Raw genomic sequence first — 24360 nt, forward strand, 5'->3', positions numbered from 1 at the left:
GGGCCAGGGCCCAGTGGGGGAAAAGGAATAAGACCCTAAAAAAGCTTCAACCCTGCTCAGGAGGGGGAACTGCTGGCCCATTTCACAGATGAGGAAAAGATCAGGGAGGTTGCATTCTCGTTGCACAGTTAGTACATCCAAGCTTCTCTCTCTACCCCGAGACTTTTTTGCTTCCTCAGCAGAGACCAGGCAGGCCTGGCACCTACAGCTGTACCTGGGTGGAAGGGCTGGTGCACCCTGCCGCCTCCATTTGTGTGCCCAGACTGATTGTACCTGGATCCGTCCCCCAAATAAGGGCTCCTCACTGGTCATGGGGGAGGGTGAGAAGGGGGCACCCCTTCCTCAATGCTCCGAAGACCCCAATTCAGAAGCCCAGGGAGGTGCTCCAGTTCCTATGGCCCTGGTGCAGTAACTTCCTCTCAGATCTGACACCCCCATCCGAGAAGGGACGCATGCACAGACACCACGTGCAGGTGTGTGATTCAACCAGCAGGTGGCGCCAGAGAAAGCCTCCCAAGTGCTGGAGGTGGGGAAGCCAGGATGGATACACCCACAGCCAGAGGGTTAAGACTCCAGAACTCCCAGGCCAAGCTGGGGTCTGGGACGAAAGGGCAGTGAGAAGAGATGGCACAGGAACCATCCCAAGGGGTACAGGCCCATCCTGTCACCTGTGGCATCATCTCCCCCAGCTGGCGTCTAGGAAAGCTGACTGCCGAAAGGATGGTCTGGCTGTTGAGCCAGATTTGGGGCCCACACTCCCATCAGCCTGACTGGGTTAGTCTTCTTCCTGCCTCAGTTTCCACTCCACTTTACAGATGAGGGTAGCCTCTAGTAATTATCAAGATTTCAGGGGTATCTCTTCCCCACCACCATTAAACTCCCTTGTGATGCGGACTTATGGCAACAGAAGAGGGTTTAAATGCCCAGAAGTGTCCGTTTTATTTGGCAGTGCAGTAGGGAGCTAAGGCATGACCTGGTTGCTTCCAAGAGTTAGAGGGCCAGCAGCGGAGGGGAGAAGCAAGCCCTCTTGGGCACTGGGCGCCGAAGCTGCCTTCTTGGTTGTGGGCTGGGCCTCAGACCCGAGCCCCAGCAGACCCAAAGCTGTGTTGAAGAGGTTGATGGGGGCAGAGCCGTCGGTGATGAGGGCTGATTTCAGGCCCAGGCTCTGGAGCAGTTTTACCTGGAAGGAGCAAGAGGCAGGCGAAAAGATAGTCAGACCCTGGTCCCTTCTTATCATCCCCTCGGCCGCCTCTCCAGGGTGGGCTGCCCCCCTCTCTGGTCTGACATTGTAGCCCAAGCCATCCTCATAGGACTAGTCAGTGACAAGCAAGGAACATAAGGGGAGCCTGAGGGTTGCATCCCCTCCGAGGCCTCGCGGGCCTGAAAGCTCTGGGAGCTTTCAGCCAGGTTGCAGCCGTCCAGTCCTTCCTATTCCTTAAATGCACCAGGTTTCATTCTTTGCACCTGGACCCTCTCCTGGGAAGCTCTTCTCGACTCTACAGAGGACTTAAGTATCCCCTCTTCGGAGGGGCCCTCCTTCCCCAGCTAACCTGACATGTCACCTCCCCCTTCACCATATCACCCTGTTGACTTCTTTCGAAGGGCTTGTCATAGACTGATGTCCCATCAGTTTACTGCTCTCGCAGGAGCTCCCACTCACTGAGTCTAGTGCTGTGCCTGATAGGACACCATGCTCGAATGACATGGGATACAGAGACAGTCCAAGTTACCACCTCCCCTCGCCCCTCTGTCCCCGACATTTTTCTAGGTGTTGTGTTTGCCTCCCCGGCTCTGCCTTCTTGGTTCCAAATATGGTCCCAAGACATACACACAAAGACATATACACACACACCCATGCCTGCACTCTCCCCCCACCTCACCTGCATCTCCGGTCCTGCCACAGCAAGGTCCCTGATGGTGCTGGGACCCAGGGCCTCCGTCATCTGCTTGAACTTCTTCACCTCTACCTCAGCCAGCTGCTGGGCCTTGCTCACCTCCAGCTCCAGCTGGGCCCGGGCATAGATCAGTTCGAGCTCTCGCACTTTCTTTACTCGCTGGAGCTCAGCCTCCTGGAAGGGGAAAACCCAGCATTCTTTTCATCGTGTGGCCCCTGGACATGTCCAGCAAGTGCCCCAGCCAGCAAGCCTGAGGGAATTCAGATGGAGGGGATGGAATGGTAAACTTACCATCAGTTAGGGGTGAACCCCGGCTATGCCACCTTTTAGCTAGTGACCCTGGAGCCCCTTAATTCAAGCCTTGGTTCCCTCCTCTGTAAGATGGAGAGAACTCATACCCTTAATGGGATTTCAAGCATTAAATAAGATCTTGCATGTAAAACACAGGCAATACCTAGCATAAAGTGGGCCAGTGTTGGAGCACATGTCTGTAAGATGGGCGTAATCATCGTCCTTACCTTCAAAGCAGGTATTAAGTGAATTGAAATAGGGCAAAAGACTTTGTAAACCACAAAATATTTGGACAGGGCTTTCTGTTAGGGTACTTGGTTTCCCACATGGCTTCAGGGACTGCAGCGATCGGGCTTCTTCCAGACCCCAAGGCCACACCCTTCCACGGGCATCTCCCCCACTCACCGTCTCAATGGCCAAGGCCTCTGCCTTGAGCTTGGCCTGGAGCACGGCGCCTTCTCCCTCAATGCGCGCCGCCTCTGCTCGGGACTCGGCCTCTGCCTTGGCGGTCCCAGTGCTCTCCACTGCGGTGCTGGAGACGGCGCAGAGTCAGAGAGACCCAGGAGAAAGCCCAGCCCTGCCCTCCTCTGCCCTTGACTTATGCTACAGCAGCACGAGGACACCTGCGCACGGACGCACACACACACGCGCATGCACGCACACACGCACACCTCTCCCATCAGCTGCTCTTCCAAGACCCCCTGCCATCTTTTCTTCTAGTTCTGCACCCACCTCAGAGCCTCCAGCTCCAAGAGCTCCCTGCGAGCTTTTTCAGCTTCTGATTGGTCTAAGATCTTCTGTCTCTCAAGCCGGCCGCGGGCCGCTTGTTCTAGTCTCTGAGCCTCGTGCCTGGGTGGGAGAGGGGTTAGGTAAGACACTGGCATGGGGCCAGAGCTGGAACAGGTGCTCCAAGGGCAGGGACCACTGGCCCATGGGAGGCCCTTGACGTGCAAATGAAAGCACAGCGTGTGCACTGTGCAAGCCAAGTGTGATTCTAGGTGCAGGGGCACGTGGCTGTGACCGCGACTCCTGCTTTCACACGAGTTACTTTCCAGTGGGGAAAAAAGGACAAGTAAACAGGGATGATTTCAGACGGTGACAATCTCCTTGAAAAATGGGTGCTACAATAACATGACTGGGCAAAGAGGGTGCTGCTTCAGTTGGGGTAAGAAAGAAAAGGGCTCTCCGACGAGGTGACCTTTGGAGGCCAGAAGGAGGAGAGAACATTCTGGGAGAACATTCAGGGAGAACGTTCAGGGAGAACATTCTGGCCAGAGGGAACAGCCAGTGCTGAGTTCCCACCCTGAAGAGCAGAAAGGAGCTGGTGGGCCTGGAGCATGTGAGCCTGGGGAGAAGGCTGGAAGGTGAGGAGGGGGAGGCTAGGCTGGACCACAGAGCGCCTGGACGGCCACAGATACGAATCTGGGTTCCAGCACAAGCAAGGTGAGAAGCCACAGAAGCAGGGGTGGCATCTATTCCCACCTTAAGTAGCCCAGGCTATCTGCTGGGTAAGGAGGACAGCAGGCTGACCACCAGGGTGCCGTGTTACCCAGGTCCTGGCAGCAGGCTAGAGACAGGGACCCTGGAGAGGTCAGGCCCACAGTGAGCATCGTGGAGAGCCGGGCCCACAGTGGGCATCGTGGAGAGCCGGGCCCCCAGTGGGCATCGTGGAGAGCCGGGCCCCCAGTGGGCATCGTGGAGAGCCAGGCCCCCAGGCCTCACTCACCTGGCAGCTGCCTCCTGGGAGTTGGTGGTGATCTCAATGGCCAGCTGGACGCTGCGCTGCAGGGCGTCCCGGGTCCTCTGGTCCACGGGCTCCACCGACTGCACATCCACACTGCTGACCACCAGCCCATTTTGGGGGAAGACAGCCCGGTCCCGGGGCTGGGGCAGGGCCATGCTGTCAGACCCCTTGGTTTCTGGTGTCTCAAAGCCAAAGACAGCAGTGCGAATGATGCGGGCCGAGTTCTTATGGAAGTCATCAAAGGTGACAGAGGCCACGGCCCCTCGCACCCGGGACGCGATGGCCTTGCAGGCATCACCCACGAAGTCGGGCACTGAGAAGAGCTTGGCCGTCTCTTGGGGGTCCTTCCGGTCACTCAGCTCAAAGTGCCTGTGAGCAAAGACAACTCTCTCACCTTCAAAAAGGACACTGAGGGCTTCCCTGGTGGCGCAGTGGTTGAGAGTCCACCTGCCGGACAGGGGACATGGGTCCGTGCCCCGGTCCGGGAAGATCCCACGTGCCGCGGAGCGGCTGGGCCCGTGAGCCATGGCCGCTGAGCCTGCGCGTCCGGAGCCTGTGCTCCGCAACGGGAGAGGCCACAACAGTGAGAGGCCCGCGTACCACAAAAAAAAAAAAAAAAAAAAGGACACTGACACCCACCTTCACCTTCTGTGGTTGGGAAGGGTCTCACGATAGAGAACGCTAATTAGCATCTGCTATGTGTCAGGTGAAGTCCTAAGAAACTTACATATTCCCATTTTATTTGCTCAGCCGCCCTATGAGGTGGGAATGAGCATTACCCCCATCATAGACAAGGAAATAGAGGTCCAGAGAGGTTAAGCGACAGACCCTAAGTCACACAACAGGTGCCAAGCCAGAAAGTTGAACCCAGGCAGTGTGGCTCCAGGGTCTGTGCCCCCAAAGATATCAGCGCCCATCTGCCTTTGTCACAGTCCTGGCCACTCAGGCAAGAGGTGAGAAGCGCGTGCTTGGGAGTTGTGGAGTGCCGCTTCTGCACCTGACTTATCTCCCCCAATCCTCATCACTGCCATTTGAGCTCTAACTATGGACCGGGCACAGTTCTAATTCTCACAGCATCCTTTCCACAGCCCCATTAGGTTGATGGTTATGTCCTTAGCGTCATTTTACAGACTGGGAAACTGAGGAAAGCACCCAATACTTGCCCAGGCCTACAGCTAGCAAACGGCAGGGCTGGGATGCACACCCATCAGCCTCAGAGTACTTGCTCTTGACCACCCGGCCACTCCCACCAGTTGGGTTTGATTCATCTTTTTAAACCTTGTAGTTACACGTTTGGCTGAAGTCACGCTAGGAGTTTAGCTGAGGAGTGTCCTCCTGCCGTTTTCCCCCACATTCTACCCCCAGGTGAGCCCTCATCTTTCCTGTCGCTCCCCCTGGGCATCAGACTGGATTTGCATGACCCCTGGGTTTCCTCCTTGACCGTGGCTTGGAGTCAGGCGTTCTGCCCTGCTTGCGAGCTCAGCACTCGAGGCGGCATCTCTTCTCTTCAGGGTGCCCCCGGGGCTGCACCAGCAGGGGCCCTGGCCCTCCCCTCTGCCCCTTACCAGTTGTAGGCAAGCTGCAGCTGGAGCCTGGCGTGGTCTGCGGTTTCGATGGTGATGACGTCCGTGAAGAAGTCAGGCCCCAGCAGCAGGCAGAGCACGCGGCGGGCGTGGGGACACTTGGGTCGCCCAGCCGAGAGGGACAACACCGTGAACTGCTCCTCGGGACCCAGCGACACCAGCTCTGGCCCAAAGACCACGCTGCAGAGGGAGCCGGGAGTCAGAGGCCCGGAGAGGCCCTCCCGCCACAGCCCCACACGGCGCAGCCCCCAGGCCGCCGCTCACCGGGCTCTCTTCTCCCGGTAGTCGTACACCTGCACCGCGGCATTGTGGGGTACACGGTAGCTGACCACATGGGTCTTGTTCCGGGGAGCGGAGGGCCTAGGAGTCTTGCATGTCTCTTTCTCACCCCTGTCCGCCAGAGGGTCCTGCCCCTTGTTCAGCAGCCCCTCCACCCCCGGAGGCAGCTCCTTCTCCCACAGGACTTCATCCTGGGTCAGCATGTAGGTGCTCCCGATCACAGCACGCACCTCGAGAGAGCAAGACGAGGAGGAATGTCACCGGCAAAGGGAGGAGGGGAAGAGTCCTACCCAGCATCCCTAAGGCGGAACTGGTCCAGGAGGTAGGACAGCATCGTGGCTAAATGTGGTCTCTGGAAGGAGGCTGCGTTCAAGGTCACTCTCTGCAAGTTCTTTCACCTTAGGCAGCTCTCTCACCCGTGTGCAAAATGGACCTGATAGTGGCAACCTCACAGGGTAGAGGAATGAATGACATCTCACATGTCTAGTGTCAAGAATTTGGCGTATAGTAAGTTCCCGATATTATTTGTTCTGGAATCTTCCTTCATGGGGCAGCCTGGAGGGCATCCCAGGGACAGATGCAATCCTAGGAACTAGGTAGTACACACTAACATTTCCTAGGATTCTGAGCTCTGCTTGTAGGTTGGATTCTTAAAGAGGTTGGAGATGTGGTCCTAGGTCTGACCAAGATCAAGGTTTAGGTGAGAGGCAGAGAGGAGGGATTCCACCAGGAAAAGGGTATGGGAGGGAGGTCAGGTCTTACTGTTCCTAGGCCACATCCCAGTCAGACCTTTATGCCGGAAGCCAGATCTGCACTGGGGACTAAGTTTCCATCCTGAAATCTGGTTCATCTTCTTGCTTGAGAGCTCTAACATTTGAAATTAGATATTTAAGACAAAGGGAAGGCAAAAACTCCAGAGAATGCCCTCATATTTAGCAGCCGGCTGGCTTGGATGCTACTAGCGACACTGTTGAATCCCTTCTGTCACCTCCACCATGCATCTCCCCACCAGCATCACCCACTCGCCCAGACCAAGCCGCCACCAGGGCCACATGGCAGGGATGGCGCCCATCCCTCAGTGCTTACCCTTCCGGTTTTGACGTCCTGCACGTAGATGCCCTCGTTCTCATCCAGCGGGATGGCCTGACGCTCTTCTACCACCTCCACCTTGGCAGGTGGCACGTACTCCAGGGGTCCACGGATGAGCCAGCGGTCCCCCGCCTGGTGGGAGACCTTCTCCTCGCCCTCCCCCTCCTCCAGGGGCCGCAGGGCCCTCAGTAGCAGCCCCTGCTGTTCCGACAGCACATATACGTTCTGGATGCCTCGTTCCAGCTTCTCCCCGGGCTGGAGGAAGAAAGACTTCTCTCCCTAGTGGGGAGAAGCGGGTCAGGAGCAGTCGCCACCCAGGGCTGTGGGTGCCTCTGATGGTACCTCCTGCAGCTCCATGTGACCATGGGCTTATGCTGAGGACAGGAGCCCCCAAAAGCACCCTCCCCACCCTTATGTCATACAATGAATCATTATCTAGACTGTGAGGCACTCTACAAATGCCTGTAGATCTGGTCAGACCTGCCCTGGGACTTCCCTGGTGGCGCAGTGGTTAAGAATCCGCCTGCCGATGCAGGGGACACGAGTTCAAGCCCTGGCCCAGGAAGATTCCACATGCCGTGGAGCAACTAAGCCTGTGAGCCACAACTACTGAGCCCGCATGCCACAACTACTGAAGCCCGTGCGCCTAGAGCCCGTGCTCCACAACCAAGAGAAGACACCGCAATGAGAAGCCCGCGTGCAGCAACAAAGACGCAATGCAGCCAGAAATAAATACCTTGATAAATTAAAAAACAAAGAAAAAACCTGCCCTGAAAAGTTCTGTAAACTGTCAAGGTCTGGGTTCTCACAAGCTCAATAGTTAAGAATTAACCTATTATTGCTTTATTTCTCCCATGCTTTGTTGCCTTGGGATGGTGTAGTCCAGAGTTGGTAATCTCTGATCTTTGGGCCAAATCTGGCCTGCTGCCTAGTTTTAATATATAATATAAATACATATATGTGTATATATATATATTTGATATAACCCACATATTATAAAATACACCTATTTAAAGTATACAATTCAGTTGTTTTGGAATATCCAGAGCTGCCCATCATCACTACTCCCTAACCCCAGAACATTATCGTCCTGAAAAGAAACCCTATATACACAGTAGCAGTTACTGCCCAGCCTCACCCCACCCACTACCTGTTCTGGACATTTCACGTAAACGGAATCATACAATATGTGGTCTTTCACGTCTGGCTTCTATTGCCTAGCATGATGCTTTCAAGTTTGTCCATGTTGTAGCACATATTAGAACTTCATTTTTGATTTTTACATTTTTGAATTATCTCAAGAACATGAGTGCCCTCAACCCCAGAAAGATTACCCATCATTCTTTTGACTGATATTCCATGGTATGGATACACCATATTTTCCATCCATTCATCAGCTGATAGACTGATGGGTTGTTCCTATTTATTCTACCTCCTGTTTTTGCAAATAAAATGTTACAGGAACACAGCGGCAGTGGTTCGTTTACAAGCCGTCTACGCTGCTTTCACGGCACAACAGCAGAGTTGAGTAGTTGCAACAGAGACCATATGGCTCACAGAGCCTAAAATACCTACGATCTTCACAGGAAAGGTCTGCCCAGCCCTGCTAGTCCCACATATAGTTCAGAGAGGGGATGAGGTAGAGGATGCGGAGAAGGGTAAACCAAGAGATTTGTTTGACGCAGGATGACAAAGTTTCCAGAACAGAGGGATGTGAAATATTAGAGGGAGTTTCCAGGTTTACAGACACAGTGCAGGGCCAGGGAGGCACTCACAAGAGAGGCCATGTGTGACCTCACGTCAGGGATGCCAGAAAGATCAATGAGACAGTGTCTCAAGGGATAGAGACAAGTGTGCACAGAGGCAGCAAAAACAAGTTTGGTGTTTCTAGAACATGTACCGAGGGTGGGAGGAGGGCAGGGACTGGGGTCCAAGGGCCTTAGGCCACTCCAAAGGCATTCACCTCTGGGTGACGTGGAGACACTCACCTTGACCACACGCTTTTGCCCCAGCTGGTTTTTGCCATCTGGTCCCACCGGGTCGAGAATCACACAGTAGTTGTGGGGACCCAAGGTGGTGATGGACACGACCCCCATCACCTCCTCATAGACATCTGGTACGTGGGCGTCTGTGTCCTGCGTGGTCACCAGCCACTCCTCCCCAGAGCGGCGGGTCACTCCCCTGAAGTCTCGGAAGTTCTGCCGCGCCCGGAGGTGCAGGGCTGTCTGTAGAGCGAGATGTCGGGGGGTTTGAATAAACCCACCTCTAACTTCCTTGGGGGATCTGGGAACCCTACTGGCCACTAAATGATCCAGGTCTAAGTGACAGTGTCTACCAATCCAAGAGGACTTCTTAAACCCTTTCAGGTGACCCAGGACACTCCTCAGGTGATCTTATTTTCACATTCTCTGACACCGTTTTCTGCCACTCTGAGAGTCTCCCACCCAGGGTCCTCCAGAGCACAAACCTTTTCCGTAAGAATCACAGCATCCACCACATCGAGAACCTCCTCAAACACTGCGGGAAGGTACGCACCCACGGAACGGACCAGCCATTCTTCTCCTGGGCCAGGGGCAGAGAGGTAAGGGTCAAAGGTCACCCAGCCTGTTCCCCAGCTGCCCCTCCTGCAGCCTAGACAACAGGGGACCCGCAGAATTTTGTGGGCCACTTTGAGATGCCACTGCCCCTATGCTCAAGGCCTGACAGGAGTCATTGTTTTCCTTTTTTGAGGCCAGAGGAAGACCAATCCCTACCTCAGAAAGATTAAAAAAAAAAAAAAAAAAAAAGCCCTTCCAAGTGCCCAAGTTGCTACATTCCAATACTCTGCTAGGCCTTCTCTAAGCTCCAAAGACCGACTTTTTTCCTTCCCCTAAAATGGGCAGAACTGCCTCTATTATAGCTGCAGAGGTCATTGAGCCTACTGGAGAAGCAAGAGTGCCGGGGGGAAAGTTCCAGTCTGGCCCTTCCTGGCCATAAACCCAGGCCTCAGTGATGTCATATGGAAAATGGGAGTCGTGGTGCCTCAAGGTTGTTGGAGGACTAAAGAAGTTGCCGTTTGTAAAGCATTTGAACCGCACCTGGCTCAGTAAGCACGGCCTTTGTGAAGACCTCAGTTAATACATCACATTTGTCAAACACAATTGCTAGTTGTATATGAACACCTGCTTTGCTGACCTAGAAACAGACATGGCCGCTGCCCCCAGCTCATGGTAAAGGGTTGGGGGGAAGGAAGAGCCATGTCAGCATGATCATGATCACAGGATCCGGGTAGAGCCTCCTGAAGGGGGTGGGGGGAAGCAGCAGGGGGCAGCCCAGAAGAGCTGGCAAGAGATACCAGGGAAATATTTCCTCCAGGCTACAAGTGGCTACCCCCAAACTTCCCCACTTCCCCTGTGGTCAAGGCACAGCCTGCCCACCCCCACCCCCCCACCCCCACCGTCAGCATCCCTTCAAGACCCCACCTGTCACTCTCTCTTTCCCCTCCCGGTCCCAGCATTCCTTGCGGGCCCTCAGCCGCAGGGCCTGGTTCTGCTTGATGACTGTTGCCTGAATGATCTCCACAACCTCCACCTCCTTCCGGGGGATATACGTGCCTGGGAAGGGAAGATGAGATGGGTGTTGAAGGTCAGGAGATATCAGTGCTAGAATGGGAGGGCAGGAAACCTCTGACCCTGAGCCGGCTGGAGAGGAAGTACTTACCAGGTCCTTCAAATAGCCACTCATCTCCTGCCACCACCTTGTCTCCATTCTTATCCTCAAAATCCAGCAGCGCCTTAAGATGGAGGGCGGTGTTGGGCAGAACCACCTGCAGTGGGGTGATGTCCTAATAGGGGAAGAAGGGGGGTTGCAAGGTATTCAGAGCTGGGACCCCTGGAGTCAAACCTGACACCGTGAAGGTCAGAGTCCACAGCATCAATCTCTCCATGTCCCAAAATAAGACTCCGAGTGGAATGTACAAGGTAGGTGTGGCCCCCAAGCCATCTGGTCTGAAGAGCTAAGATGGAGTTGAGAGCAAGAGGCTGCCACTGCTGATGGGCCAAGGACACACCTTCCTCTGCAGAAGTGCTCAGATCTTGTTATGAACTAGAAATCCAGGTGGGAAACTGGGTAGAGGGCTTGATGGGAGATGTGGGAGAAACATCTGAGAAGCTGAGTAAGTGAGCATCTCATGGCCCAGTGTGCACTGGGGCTCTCAGGAAGTATAAGGTGGTGGGAAGGTATAAACGTCTATAACAGGCACATTTGAAGCATGAGGCTTTGTTTTCAAGGTTGCCTCATGGTCACAAGACAGCCATTGTACTCCAGCCATCACATCTCCTTCCATCAGGAAGGGGGACCCAGCCACAAGCTGCCAAACCTTTTGTAGAGGTTTGTACAAATATTTTCTACAAATAGGATTTCACTTGATCTTTGATCCGAGGGAAGCAGGAAGGCAAGGAAAGAGGCTCATAGAGGCTAAGGGACATGATCAAGGTCACACAACTAGTAAGGAACAGAATCAGGATTTGAACCTCAGCCTTATTAAAGGTTACCTGCCACTCCTTACTCCAACTAGAGTAGCCCCCTGGGAGGAGAAGCTCAGATAACTACTTCATCCACCGACCACACTCTGGGTTGGAGAGGCAGAGCTGGAGGTTTCCTGCCCCTGCAAGCCTTTGCCTGGACACCTTCTCTGTGCACTCGGCTGGTTGTGGTGGAGTCAAGACATACCCCCATCTTCGTGGAGTTGAGGTTCCAGTGGGTGATAAGACAAACACAGACCAATGCCTCCAAGCAGACTGTGGACCGGGTCAAGGGGAAGAGGTTGCAGAAGTCCAGGTGAAGAAGTTGGGAAAGGCCCTCAGAGAGTAGCATTTGAACTGGGGCTCAGAGGAAGAGCTGGTTTTTGATATAAAGGTGTAAAAGGAGGAGGAGGAAGGTGTGAGCATTCTGGGAAGAACATGTAGTCCAGTATGGTTTTCATTTCTCACATCTACTCCATCGTCACTTCCTGTCTGTCCACTGCAAATCCAGGTCTGCCTTTATCTATCTCTGCCACACCCTCACCTAAGCCGCCAACACCTCTCGCCTGGACGATGGAAATATCTTCCTAACTGGTCTCCTGGCTGCCTCCTTTGTCTCCTTCCAGTTTGCCCCGCACACTGTTACAGGCTTTCAGCTCGAGTGACTAGGTCCAGTAGTATCACCAAGTGAGACTGGGAATATGGGACAAGAACAGATTTGGGGGTAAGGGGAAGTGTTAGGCTTGGATAGCCAGTATGAGGCGACTGTGGGACATCTAGGAGAGGGCTTCCTATAGGCAGCTAGGGGACTCACAGCCTGTAGTTCCCAGCTAAGGTATAGAGTTGGGTGTCTTCAACACAGATGAAGTGATCAGGCCATGAAAAAAAAAAAAAAAAAAGAAGGCACAGGATATTCAGGACAGAACCTGAAGGCAGAGGGGACGGGGAGAAGATGGAAAATAAAGACATCCACAGAGTAAAACACAGACAAATTTTAGTAAGAGGGCAGATCAACAATGGACATGGCTGAGAGCGTCTGTGAGACACAGAATGACAGTCCACTGGGTCTGCACTTAGGATGTCTTGGGGTTTTGCCAAAGTGGGATCAGCGGAGGTGGGGGGCCAGATGCAGGCGCTTGTCAGGCAACAGGGCAGAGAACATCAGGTACAAGTTGTCAAAGTAAATAGGAAAGATTGTAAAGCAACTATACCCCAATTTAAAAAAAAAACTAAATACAAAAGAGAAAGCAGATAGCTAAAAATTAGATTGACAAGGCCATTCATAAAAGCCCATACAAACTTAGTGTGCATATCCTGGGACCCAGAAATTCTTATTAGTTTCTACTGTTAAAACAAAAAAGAAACTAGGGCTTCCCTGGTGGCACAGTGGTTAAGAATCCGCCTGCCAATGCAGGGGACATGGGTTCGAGCCCTGGCCCAGGAAGATCCCACGTGCCGTGGAGCAACTAAGCCCGCGCGCCACAACTACTGAGCCTGCACTCTAGAGCCCGCGAGCCACAACTACTGAAGCCCACGTGCCACAACTACTGAAGCCTGCGTGCCTAGAGCCCGTTCTCTGCAACAGAAGCCACCTCAATGAGAAGCCCGAGCACCGCAATGAAGAGTAGTCCCCGCTCGCCGCAACTAGAGAAAGCCTGAGCGCAGCAATGAAGACCCAACACAGCCAAAAATAAAAAACAAATAAATAAATTTATAAAAAAAGAAAAAAAAAGAAACTAGCATGCACAAGGGCACACACACACAAGGATATTCACCACAGCACTGTTTTTCCTTATAAATTGGACACATCCTAAATGGTAACTCAGGAGAAGGGCTGAACCTCTATCACATGGAATTACAAACAATTAACAAGAAATGACTTACGCACCAAGATGAGAAGTTCATTCAAAATACACTGGCAAGTGACAATGTGCTAGCTCTTATGCAAATAAGTTATAACCAATACTTTTTTGGATACACACTCACATGGATGCACAGACGTATCTGGAAGTGTATACCCTGAATGGATGACAGTAGATACCTCTGGGGATGGAGAGCAGATACTGGTGGTGGAAGTCAGAGAGGACTTTACAGTCTCATGAATGCATTCTTTAGATGAAAAGTGTGAACAAGTAAGCCTTCAAGGCCAGAAAAGGATGGAAGAGGCAGAGCACGTTTATTGGCCAAGAGAAAGGCACCAGTAACAGAAAAGTTAAAGGCAGGAGAGAGAAGCTCTAGGTGGGGATAAGATCAAGAAATAGAAGGATGCATCTTCCTGGGTCCACGGATGGAGGGGAACCTCCTAGAGGCTCCAACAGGTAGAAAGGAGACACAGGGAAGGAAAGGGGACACAGACCCAGATCCTTCCAGATGGCCTCAATTTCCAAGTAGGTGACCAAGTTGTTTGAGAGTGAGAGAGCAGAAAACAGGAAGAGAGCCGAGAATGATCAATATTTAGAGGCATGCAGGGGGGAAAAGAAAGGAGAGAAAGCTGGTTGGGAAGGAAACATTAATGAGCAGGGCTTGGGCTGGAATGAACCACTTATCCCACTAGCTACTTATAATACTGTTGGGGTGTATCTACCTGAGTGAGAGGACAGAAAGATCAGGTGGGGGTAATACCGATCGAGGACAGGGTGTGGGCGCAGGTCTAGTGCACGAAGAGCGTGTGTTAAAACAACAGGGTTCCGCTGGGGCAGGGAGAGACCAGGAAGAGAATCTGAGGGACAGGAGAGAAGTGGGATTCAAAAGCCTGGAGGCAACATGACAGCACAGGAGGACTAGGAAGGGGAGACTGATGGTTAAGGAGGAGCTGGGTTTAATTTCAGAGGCGGGGCAACAAGGACCTACTGCATAGCACAGGGAACTATACTCAACATTTTGTAATAACCTACAAGGGAGAAGAATCTGTAAAAGAGTAGATATATACGTATGTACAACTGAATCACTGTGCTGTATACCTGAAACTAACACGACACTGTAGATCAACTTTACTTCAATAAAAAATATAAGTATTTTAGCTAAAGAAAAAACTTCAGAGGTGGGGCAGGTGCGGGAATAAACCACCCAGTCCAGAGTGGACACGGCACTGGGCAGGACTGAAGCAGAGGATGTGAGGGTCAGACTTGAGGTCAAGAAGGCCAAGATGTTGACAGGGTTATCGCATGGACATTAGTGAGGCTCCCAGGAGGGCCGGGGAAGGGAGGCCCGAGCCAGGTGGCTCCTCAGTGAAGGGAAAGAAAGTGGTGTGGGTAGGGGCCAGTGCCTCCAAGGAGGGCGAGTGCCGACTCTCTGGTAGAAAAGGAACATATTGGTGGCACTGGGCTCAGAGGAAGGGAAGGCCCTGCCCTCCTGGCCTGGAGCACGTGGGGTCTGAGAATAAGCTGCTGTGAGCCGGGGCTGCCGTGGAAGCAGAGGTTAAAGAGGCAGCGATGAGGGAAGTTCTCTCCACCCTAGGGAGCTTTTAAATGCTGGTGCCCATCCCCCAAAAAGGGGGGGTGCTTTCCCTGGCTGTCCAGTGGTTAAGACTCCATGCTTCCACTCCAGGGGGCACCGGTTCCATCCCTGGTCAGGGAAATAAGATCCCACATGCCACGTGGCCAGAAAAAAAGAAGTCTGGTTCCAGACCACCCCCCACAGTTCCCTCCAAGAGAGGGATTTAGTTTGTCTAAGGCAGAACCTGGATGTGGGTGATTTTCAATTTGTGACAGGTTGGGACTTCATAAGAGTTGCAAGAATAGTACAAAGAATTCCCTTACCCCCTTCACCCCGATTCCTTAAGGGTTAACATCCGAATCATTCTTCATCCCTTAGTATCTCCACACACATTTTCCCCAAAGTGCCTGCATTTAAGTGGACAGGAACGCCTCAGCGCTCCCGGGTCACGCTCTTGCGCTCCCGGGTCACGCTCTTGCGCTCCCGGGTCACGCTCTTGCGCTCTCGGGTCACGCTCTTGCGCTCCAGGATCAAGAAGCACTGCTTAGTAGAGGAGCCCAGAGTGAACAGTGTAAAACGGCAAGGAGGTGAAGGTAAACAAACGTTATAGAAATGAAGGCGGGGTGCCCTCTCACTCCGGCCCAGGGCCTTAGGGCAACACGGACGAGGGCCTGGCTGGCACTCCAGGTCCGCGATGGCTTCCCGGGGAGCGGCCACAGGCGTCCCGAGCCTGGGCCTCACCTGGTCCACCACTGCTGTCACCGCCCACCGGCGTCTGGCACTGTTTGAGAGAATGAAACGCTTACTCTTGGCACAAGTCATTTAGTGTCAGACTGGCCAGGAGCTTCAGGCAGGCTCTGGAGCCTGGAAGATTAGGTCCGGAGATGGGCCGACAGCTCTCAAAGGTCTGACCTGGGAATGTGAAGAGGAAGGGGATGTTTGGGGAAGGTGAGTGGAGGGGCAACAAGTCAATTCTGTCCCAGTGAGAACCAGCAAATGTCACCTCCCACCCCCTCCCATGGCCCCAGTTTGTTTTCCCTCCAGAAAGCAGTGCTGAGCCCTAGGTCAAGGTAGCAGGACAGGTAGAGTGGGTACAGGGAAGGTGAGCAGGTACCTTTTCCAGCACCTCCCCTGGATACAGGGGGAAGGGGTCCTGGGCCAGCCGGATCTCTAGGTCAGCGTGGCGGAGCCGTACTTGTCCCGTGACGTCGAACAGCACGGCGTTCTGGGCGTCCCGGGCCACCGGGTTGGTTACTGTGCAGTAGTGGCGTGGGGGGATCGTCACCATGTGCTTGGGGGCAAACAGGACCCTGTTGGAGGGTGAGAAGCAGTGTGAGGACCCAGGGGACCCCCCGTTCCTATTCCCGAAGGAGGCGGTGAATGGGAAAGAAAGCTTCCTGTCACCCAAGCCAGAGAACAGGAAGGAGGAGATGGACGATCATGGCAGCCAGGCTACCAGGCCCTCCTTGGCCCCAGGTGCCCACATAGCCCGGTCCCAACACCAACCTCTCATTGTCCTGCCGGATGTAAGTCTTTGGCCCGACCTCCACGCGGGACACGTTGCTGTTCTGGTCCAGCACATGGATGTAGTGGTATGGCGGGATGCGGATGATGGACTCTTCAGTTGCCATGGTGACTCCTGAGCCCAGGGAAGCACAGAGTGTGAAAGACAGATGGGGAGAAGACAAAAGATGAGTCCAGGGGGCTTGGGATGAGGTGGGCATGAAGACTGGCTGGCGCTGGGGAAATGGGCCCTTCCTCCTCCGGCTCAGATTATGCCATCCTTCACTGTCCCCACACCCATCTGTTCCTTTCTTCCCACCCAGGGCAGCCCATCCAGACCTCATCCCTGCCAAGAGATGCTTGATGCAGTTAACCACAGAAGCCCAGGGTTCTCCGCCAACTCCTTTCCCTCATTCCCATCTACTTTACCTCCCCCAAGCTTCCTGAAGTACTGGGAGGGGCTTAAGATCAAAACTCCCCCAATCTCCAACCCCCATAGCGTAGGAGGCGGAAGCACAGCAAGCTAGGAGAGGGGGTCAGCCTCTGGCGGTGCTGTGTGTCTTCCCCAGCACGGTGGGGGGCAGAGGCTCTGAAGAGCTCCCTGGCTCCTCCAGGGGCAGCCTCCTTTATTTCAGGGGATCCCAAGGGCCCCAGCTGTATGCAAACATTAGCCCATAGCCCAAGAATGTTTGCATGATCTTTGCAGCCCTCCCGCCTTGCACTTTAAGCAATCCTGGGATGAACTGTTTAGATGTGGGCCGCCTCTCAAGGAAGGGGTCCCTGATGGAAATGATGCTCCCATAGAATCAGCTGGATTAGAAACACCTCAAAGGGGACTTCCCTGGTGGTGCAGTGGTTAAGAATCTGCCTGCCAATGCAGGGGACACGGGGTCGAGCCCTGGTCCAGGAAGATTCCACATGCCGCGGAGCTACTAAGCCCATGAGCCACAACTACTGAGCCTGCGCTCTACTGCCCGCGAGCCACAACTACTGAGGCCCGCGCGTCTAGAGCCCGTGCTCTGCAACAAGAGAAGCCACTGCAATGAGAAGTCCATGCACCACAGCGAAGAGTAGCCCCCGCTTGCCACAACTAGAGAAAGCCTGCGCGCAGCAAAGAAGACCCAATGCAGCCAAAAATAAACAAATAAATAAAAATTAAAAAAAAAAGAAACACCGGAGTATTCTAGTCCTTTCCTCCCCAGTTCTCTGTGGTCTGTTGCCACCTGTGACTCCCTGCCATCATGGGTAGAGGTGGGTGGGAAGGAGAAAGCGAGTGAATGAGTACTGCATTCTGTCCACCCCCACCCTAACTGCTTCTGAAACCTGGCTGGTTACCTCCAGTGCTTGGCCTGTTCAGGAATGTCACACCACCTACTTAAACCCCATCCCTGCCTCCAGCATGCCTTGGACTTTGGACATGTCCCCTGGAGTCATACAAAGGGAACCAAGTTTACTAAGTGATTCAAAGCCTTGCCCTCGAGACTTTGGTCAAACTTTTTTTTTTTTTTTTTTTTTTAAGTTTTTGGCCACGCCTGCATTGGAAGTGCAGAGTCTTAACCACTGGACCACCAGGGAAGTCCCGGTCCAACATTTTTGAAGCCACCACCAAAAAGGAGTGGTACCCCATCTAGTCCACCATCCATACAGCTTCCAAACTGGGTGACAAATGTGAAGTGAGAAGGAAGAAGGGGGAGTGGCTTGGCACAGGAAAAAGAGGCTGGAGCCACAAAATTACAGAATCAAGGCCCAAGAGTTTTACTTGATCCACACAATCTGTAAAATTTCTTTTGTTTAGAAATTGTGAGTTACCACAAACTTCCAAATCCTGCTTCTCTTGAAGAATGAGGAGCCAGGCCTTACATTCCCAAGTGGCAAACTGACGAGAGCCACATAGCAGCCGAGCCCTTTAGACGGGCCACAAGCTTTCCTGCTTAACCACAGTCCCCACCACTCCCAGCTGTCTTACCCCTGGCGCTGATGCGCTCACATCACCTGTGTGGCTCCTCTCTAAAACCTTCCAACTCAGCATCATCCAAAAGGACTTTCTACAATGATGGAAATATTCTTAATCTGTGCTGTCTTTGGACTGACCACATGCAGCTATCAAACTCCTGAAATGTGGACAGTGTCACTGAGGAACTAAAATGTTAATTAGTTAATTTTTTTTCAGTTCAAACTCATTTCCTTTTTATTAAAGTCCAAGTTATGTTACATGGTTTGGTACTTAAAGGAAAACTTGTTCAAATAAGGTAATATGTTATCATCAATATTTCCAGGTGATTGTTTACAATCGGGTAGCACTATCAGTAAATTCTCGGGAATCCCATCCATGGGGTTTACACTTTGTCAAGACCCAGTTCCTCTGGAGTGGAGATTTTCAGTTCTTTTAAAGTTGGTCTAAGTTCCTGGATGACATAGGGGTAGATTTCCTTATGAGGTTCTGCTTTGTCCTTAACAACCTCTAGGATGCGAACTGCACTAGCAAAATCATTTAAGCGTCTGCATGTCTGCAAAGCAACATCAATGATTTGGGGCTCTGGAACCAGATCACAGCCAACAATCGTGTTCATCCCTTTACGCAATTCCCAAGCATCAATATCTGGCTTATTGAAGTATGTCACCCAGCGAGCAGCAAACTCCTCCATCTGTCTCATGTGACCCATGGGAGTAGCAGCGAATTGACTGGTTAACAGCGGCGGGACCCGGGGGGCTGGTCCGGGAGACTGACTGCTGCTACCGAGCAGCGCCGCGGCAGGCAGCAGTGCCTAGCCTAACAGTGATGGCGGCACGCAGGTTAAGGCTGAGAAGCCGGGTGTGAGCTCAAGACCGCTCGGGAGCTCGTGTTTAATTTTAATTTAGTCAAATGTGGCTGGTTGATCCCATATTAGACAGTGTGGATCTAATTAGTTGAGTCCCAGGTAGGGACAATGAGTCATGCAAGGCCACACAGCAAGTTGGTGGTACCATCAGGATGAGAATCCCGATGGAATGCCCGGTCCTGTTTCTCTCCAGTGGCAGTGCAGTACAATGGTGAGGGACATGGATTCAGCCAGACTACCTGGGCTTATTTACAATTCTGATTTGCTGCTTTGCCTGGTATTGTTTCCTAATGTCTTACCTCATTTTCAAAGAGGTTACAGTTTTGATCTGTTTTCTTGGTACACTTTCTACATCAGGGGGTTATTATTCTGCTCCTCAATTCTTTTTCTTGCAACTTTGTATGGGATTTGACCTTGATACTTTTCTGTTGCCTGTTTGTCAAGTTAATTTCCCTTAACTTTTCTAATATCAGAGCTCCCTCTTCTGTTGATTTCAGGGAGTGTTTGAAAATCCAGGTGCTAGCCTTCTGCTTTCTGTTCTCCCCACTCTTACCTGGACCTTGGCTTTCCTTCCTCTCTACTGCCCATCCTGCCCGGCTGTGCTTCCATTCCCCAGGAGAGGGCCCCCCAAGAGCACCCCACCCCCACCCCGGGGCTAGGACTGCCTGGATCTTGGTTCTAACCCTTACTGGATGGGTGATCTCAGACAAGTCCCTTGCCCTCCCTATACCCGTTTCCTGGCCTGTGAACTGGGGATGAATAGGTCATCAACCCCAACATACGAGGACTGAGTTAATCATAAAGCACTTGGAACAGAGACTGGCTCTTAGCAGCACTGTGTGTGTGGCTTACAGCTGAGGGCCAGCTTCCCTATCCAGTTGGAGGATGTGACCTGGCACCAGAGGCTCCCTACCCCATCTGGCATCTCGGCCTTAACCCTCACTTGTTTACGGATCAGGAAGGTGGCAGGTTTTTGTGTCACCCCAGCTGTGGGCCTAGAATAGCAAAGGAGCATCCGACAGCCCAGTGAAGCCTCTTCCTGGTTCTCTGCAGGGCGGAAGCCTGGCCAGGAAGCCAGATGGGGGAGAGGAAGGGCTAGGGCTGCAAGAGGAGGGTCTGTGCAGCCCCACAGGGAAGATTTAAACTCTAGAAGGCCACACGAGGCTGGGAAGCAGGCTCTGGGAACAGCCTCCAATGGCTCCTTTGGACGATCCCTCACCCCCTACAGCTGAGGCCTCTCGACCATCTGTCACCCCAGCTGGGCCCAGTCAGGGGGGCCGAGAGCTTCGCCCAGCTCACTGACTCAGCTGAGAGTCATCCCTAAAGCTAATCAGGCTGGGCTCCTGCCTTATTCCGAGGCCATGCCCTTGCCAGCTACCCTTGTTTCGGTACCAGGACCCTGTCTCACATCCCTGATCACCCACCTACCCAGCCCTAAAGCTGTGCCTTCCATGTAAGTTCACCTGCTAAGTTCACCCAAGAACAGGTTTTGCCTTTCCAATCTTGCCGTCCCCAGAAGTGAGCCTCACGAGAGGCCTCTCAGACCAGGGAGACCACCCGACTCAGGCAGCATGATTTAGACTTCCGTGGTTTACCAGATAACGTGTACAGTTAGAGCATTTCACTTCCAACATACCAGGGCCCTCAAAAGACAACGGCTAAGGACCATGTTGACCTTTGGAAGGTCCTGCCCAGCCCCGAGTTTGGCCCCAACTCCCTAAATTCACCGACACCTCCCTTCAGTGTCTGCTTCCAAGATCTGCCCCGTAGTCTGCTCTCTGGTACCCGTCCAACCTTGCCTGATCACACTGATCCTCATGTGTTATGAGGCTCTTGGCAGAACCAGCCAACTTTTACCCGAAGTCCCAGAGACCAGTGGCTCCCCCACTGCATCCCACACACCAAGAATGGAGGGATGAACAGAGAACAAAACAGCCTGTGGGAAGCTGGCTTCATCCTCCAGTGAAGAGGCAATTCTGGCCCTGTTCTGGCTCAAGAGTAAACTTGCTAGAGCAAAATTCAATTAATGAATGAGTCATATCATTACATATCAGAGTTTCAGTGTCAGTTGTGAGTGGCTGACAGTGAATCTTAAACAGCAGATGCCCAGGTGACCAGCCACACTGGGTATAGGTCTGCAGTGTCGGCATCACCTGGAAGCCTGTTAATAATGCAGAACCTTGGGTTCCCCCGACCCCAGAGCTGCTGAATTAGCCAGCATTTTAACTAGATCCCCAGTGATTTGGGCATACCTTAAACTATGAGCAGCTCTGGTCTATAAGAGCCTCTCAACCCTGCCTAGCTGTACATCAGAATCACCTGGAGATCTTTTCAAACCACCCATCTCTGGGGATTGATTTAACTGGTCTGGAGTGGGGTCCTAGCATTGCTATATAGAAAAGTTCTTCCACTGACTCTAATATATAGCAAAGACTGAGCTCTGTCACTGCCGATATGACCTCGGGCCACGTGCTAGCCTCCAAGCCTCTCTTAGACTGGAATAAAAGTGACTGTTTCCTGGGGTTAAAGGGGTTAGAGACTGGAGCATGTCTAATACACAGCAGGAGGGGTTAAAGGGGTTAGAGACTGGAGCATGTCTAAAACACAGTAGGAGCACAACCATGGCCTGGAGGAGGAAGACCAAAGATGAACCCAGATGGCAAACTGTTCCTCAAAAGCAGGGAATGTCATGTATTTTCCCCCAGCTCCTCACCCTCAGGTCCAAGTAGACCCCCAGCCAGCACAAGTCCCCTTGTCCCAAGGCCTGAGCAGGCCTGAAGTTGGAGGAAAGGTTGGAGACAGCCTTGCCACCATCACGTCTATCAAACTTAGGTTTAGGAAAATGCACAGGAAATTCAGCACAGACAGGGAACTCATCTTTGCAGTTTCCCTTCACTGATTTTAAACATTCTAGTCTTTGTTTAGAGAATGCAAGAGCCACATTTCTCAGGGACTGCAGAGAGGCTGTTTTTACCAGACAGCTTCCCAATTTAGGGAAATGATTTCCTGCTTTGGGGGACTATAGTGGAAATTCTTGAGAATTTGTTTCACATAAATCACTTCTTTAGTAGCAGCAAAGTTTTAGGACCTTTTCTTCCTAGGAAAATCTTATCTGAGCTCTAGCCCAACTGGGCCACTTTTCGGGAGCAGCAGCTTTTTCTGGGGACAGAACAGCCCTGCCAGCTCCGGATGATGCTTGTCCTATTTCTATCCTACCTCCAGATGCTGCCAATTAATGCCAGTCATTGAAGGCAAAGATTGGCTAGATTGGAAGTGACCCAGGAACCAGGTTGCAGAACCCCTGTTTTCTAAAATCTCCCAATCATAGGACTCAGCTGGTCGTATTGACGCCCAGGCCTCACCCCAGACGCACTAGGCTAAGGTTTCCAGGAACGACTCTGGAATTTCTATCTTTGGCAAGTGCCCCCCCATAACAGCTCCCACTTATTAAGAACTTAATCTGTGCCAGGTATTGTGTTAAATGCTTTTAATTAACTCATTTCATCCCCATAAGAACCTACAAATTAAGGAATTTGCTCAGGATCACACAATGATCAAAGGACGGAGCTGGAATTCCACCTCAGGTATCATGACCGCAGAGCCCCCAAACCAAGAAGTAGTGTGGTCTCCGGCAAAAATGGCAATAAGATTCTAAACTAGAACAAGGACTTACGGACCTGGGAGGAGCTGGGTACTCTCCAGGAGATAGTGCCACTGCAGTTCAAAGGTATTTTCGGTAACCTAGGAGAGCAGCACCCAACAAGGAGGCCAGAGTAACCTTAGAGCTCTCTGGCTTTCCCTGGGCCATCCATTCAAGGTGGCTGCCCCTACGTGCCCATGGCTTTAGAGAGCTGCCCTGTCCAGAAGGCCTCACCCTCAGGGGAGGCAGAGTATACTGTGTGCCAAGGGTGGAAACAGGCAGAAGTTTCTGGCAGTCAGTTGGCACCCGTGACAGCCAGCCTTTCTCCCCATAATATCTAGGAGCCCACCCAGACAGGGAGCAGAGAAAACAGGGCACACCTGCCTCTACTACTATCCCCCAACCCTCCATGCTGCTAAGATCCCCAGAATCTTAGAAGCACAGTGGGTCCAAGAGAGCTTCCTGTTTTCACTTCCCAGTCCCAAAAAGAAAAAAAAAGAAAAAGAGCCTTGCTCACCAAACTCCATGCCTCTGGAAATCAAGCCTACCTTAAGATTACTCTGCCGATGATTTCTCAAATGATCAGCAAGGCCCTGAGTGGCATAGCCTATTACCAGCTGGCATAGCCCTGAGTGGGGCAATAGGAAAGCCTCGATGTCTGCAGAGTTGAGGAATCTCAACGGGGACGAGTCACATTTTCAAAGCTCAAAGGGACAGGCCAGAGCTCAGGTCCCCAGGGGGAGTCTAGCAGGGACCAATCTCACTCCAGGAGGGAATCTAAATGGACCCCTTAAGTTTCCTCTGCCCCTACTGCTGATGGGGGAGCTTAAGGTCAGAGAGGCCTGAGATTAGGAGGGGTGAGGGTGTTGGCAAGATGACAAGTTGATCTACCTTTACTTCAGAAGCCAGAAAAAACTCCAAGGAAAGCAAAGCCTCCCAAGGCTAAGCTTCCACCCATCTTCTCCCGGTTCTGGTTCAGAGACCACCCGCCCCAGATGAAGCAAGCCCTAGAAGGCAGGACAGAGCTAGAGAGGGTCTTGAAGGACACAAGGTCCCACCAACTGGTTTGGGGCTTTGAGGCTTGTATGAAGTACTCACATCCAGAAGTGTGGCTGGCTGCAACAGAGTCCTCAGATCAGGAAACTCCTTCACCCAGCCCTAGAGATGACTTCCTGGCAGGGCAGGGCAGACTCAGGGGGTGAGGCTTAGGCATTTAAAGGGCCCTTGCAGCTGGTTCTCATTTGTTTGGTTTTGTTTTTTTCTCCTCTGGGCTGCTTCTACTGCAGCTGAAGGCACTGCAGCTCACTCAGTGCAGGAATTCCCACCTCAGAGCCAGCTGGCAGCACTGGCATGAGACTGGGGAGGGTCCTCGGCCCGAGGCAGGGGGCAGGTGCTGACCGGGTTCACTTCTACCCCATCTGGCTTTAATTTCCCAATCTGGGTGCGTACAATTTTGCCTCTCCACAGCTGTTTCGGTTCCAGCTGCAGTCCCTCCTCTAAGAGAAGATAACTTGGTATTTTTTATTTTAGATTCAGAAAATTTAGCCCAGGTCTCCAAAGAGATGTTCAATACAAAACAT

General features: G+C 52.5%; 1 protein-coding gene and 1 pseudogene across 2 annotated transcripts; both read right to left on the reverse strand.

The window, feature by feature from the left end:
* Positions 1-838: 838 nt before the first annotated feature.
* MVP (major vault protein) lies at positions 839-24013 on the reverse strand. Its single transcript, XM_079944799.1, has 15 exons — positions 23879-24013; positions 16325-16457; positions 15933-16128; positions 10581-10704; positions 10343-10474; positions 9349-9443; positions 8870-9106; positions 6879-7160; positions 5778-6022; positions 5496-5693; positions 3913-4299; positions 2919-3035; positions 2592-2718; positions 1881-2069; positions 839-1180 (listed from the first exon to the last, which is right to left on the reverse strand). Exons 2-15 carry the CDS (start codon positions 16447-16449, stop codon positions 962-964), a joined length of 2673 nt encoding a protein of 890 aa, XP_079800925.1. The 5' UTR covers positions 16450-16457; positions 23879-24013; the 3' UTR covers positions 839-961.
* Positions 18120-20065, reverse strand: LOC307198512 (cytochrome c oxidase subunit 5A, mitochondrial-like; annotated as a pseudogene). Its single transcript has 2 exons — positions 20054-20065; positions 18120-19054 (listed from the first exon to the last, which is right to left on the reverse strand). The product of its transcript is annotated as a cytochrome c oxidase subunit 5A, mitochondrial-like (transcript).
* Positions 24014-24360: the final 347 nt, after the last annotated feature.

Source organism: Stenella coeruleoalba (genome assembly GCF_951394435.1).
Source record: "Stenella coeruleoalba genome assembly, chromosome: 15".
Classification (NCBI taxonomy): Eukaryota; Metazoa; Chordata; class Mammalia; order Artiodactyla; family Delphinidae; genus Stenella; species Stenella coeruleoalba.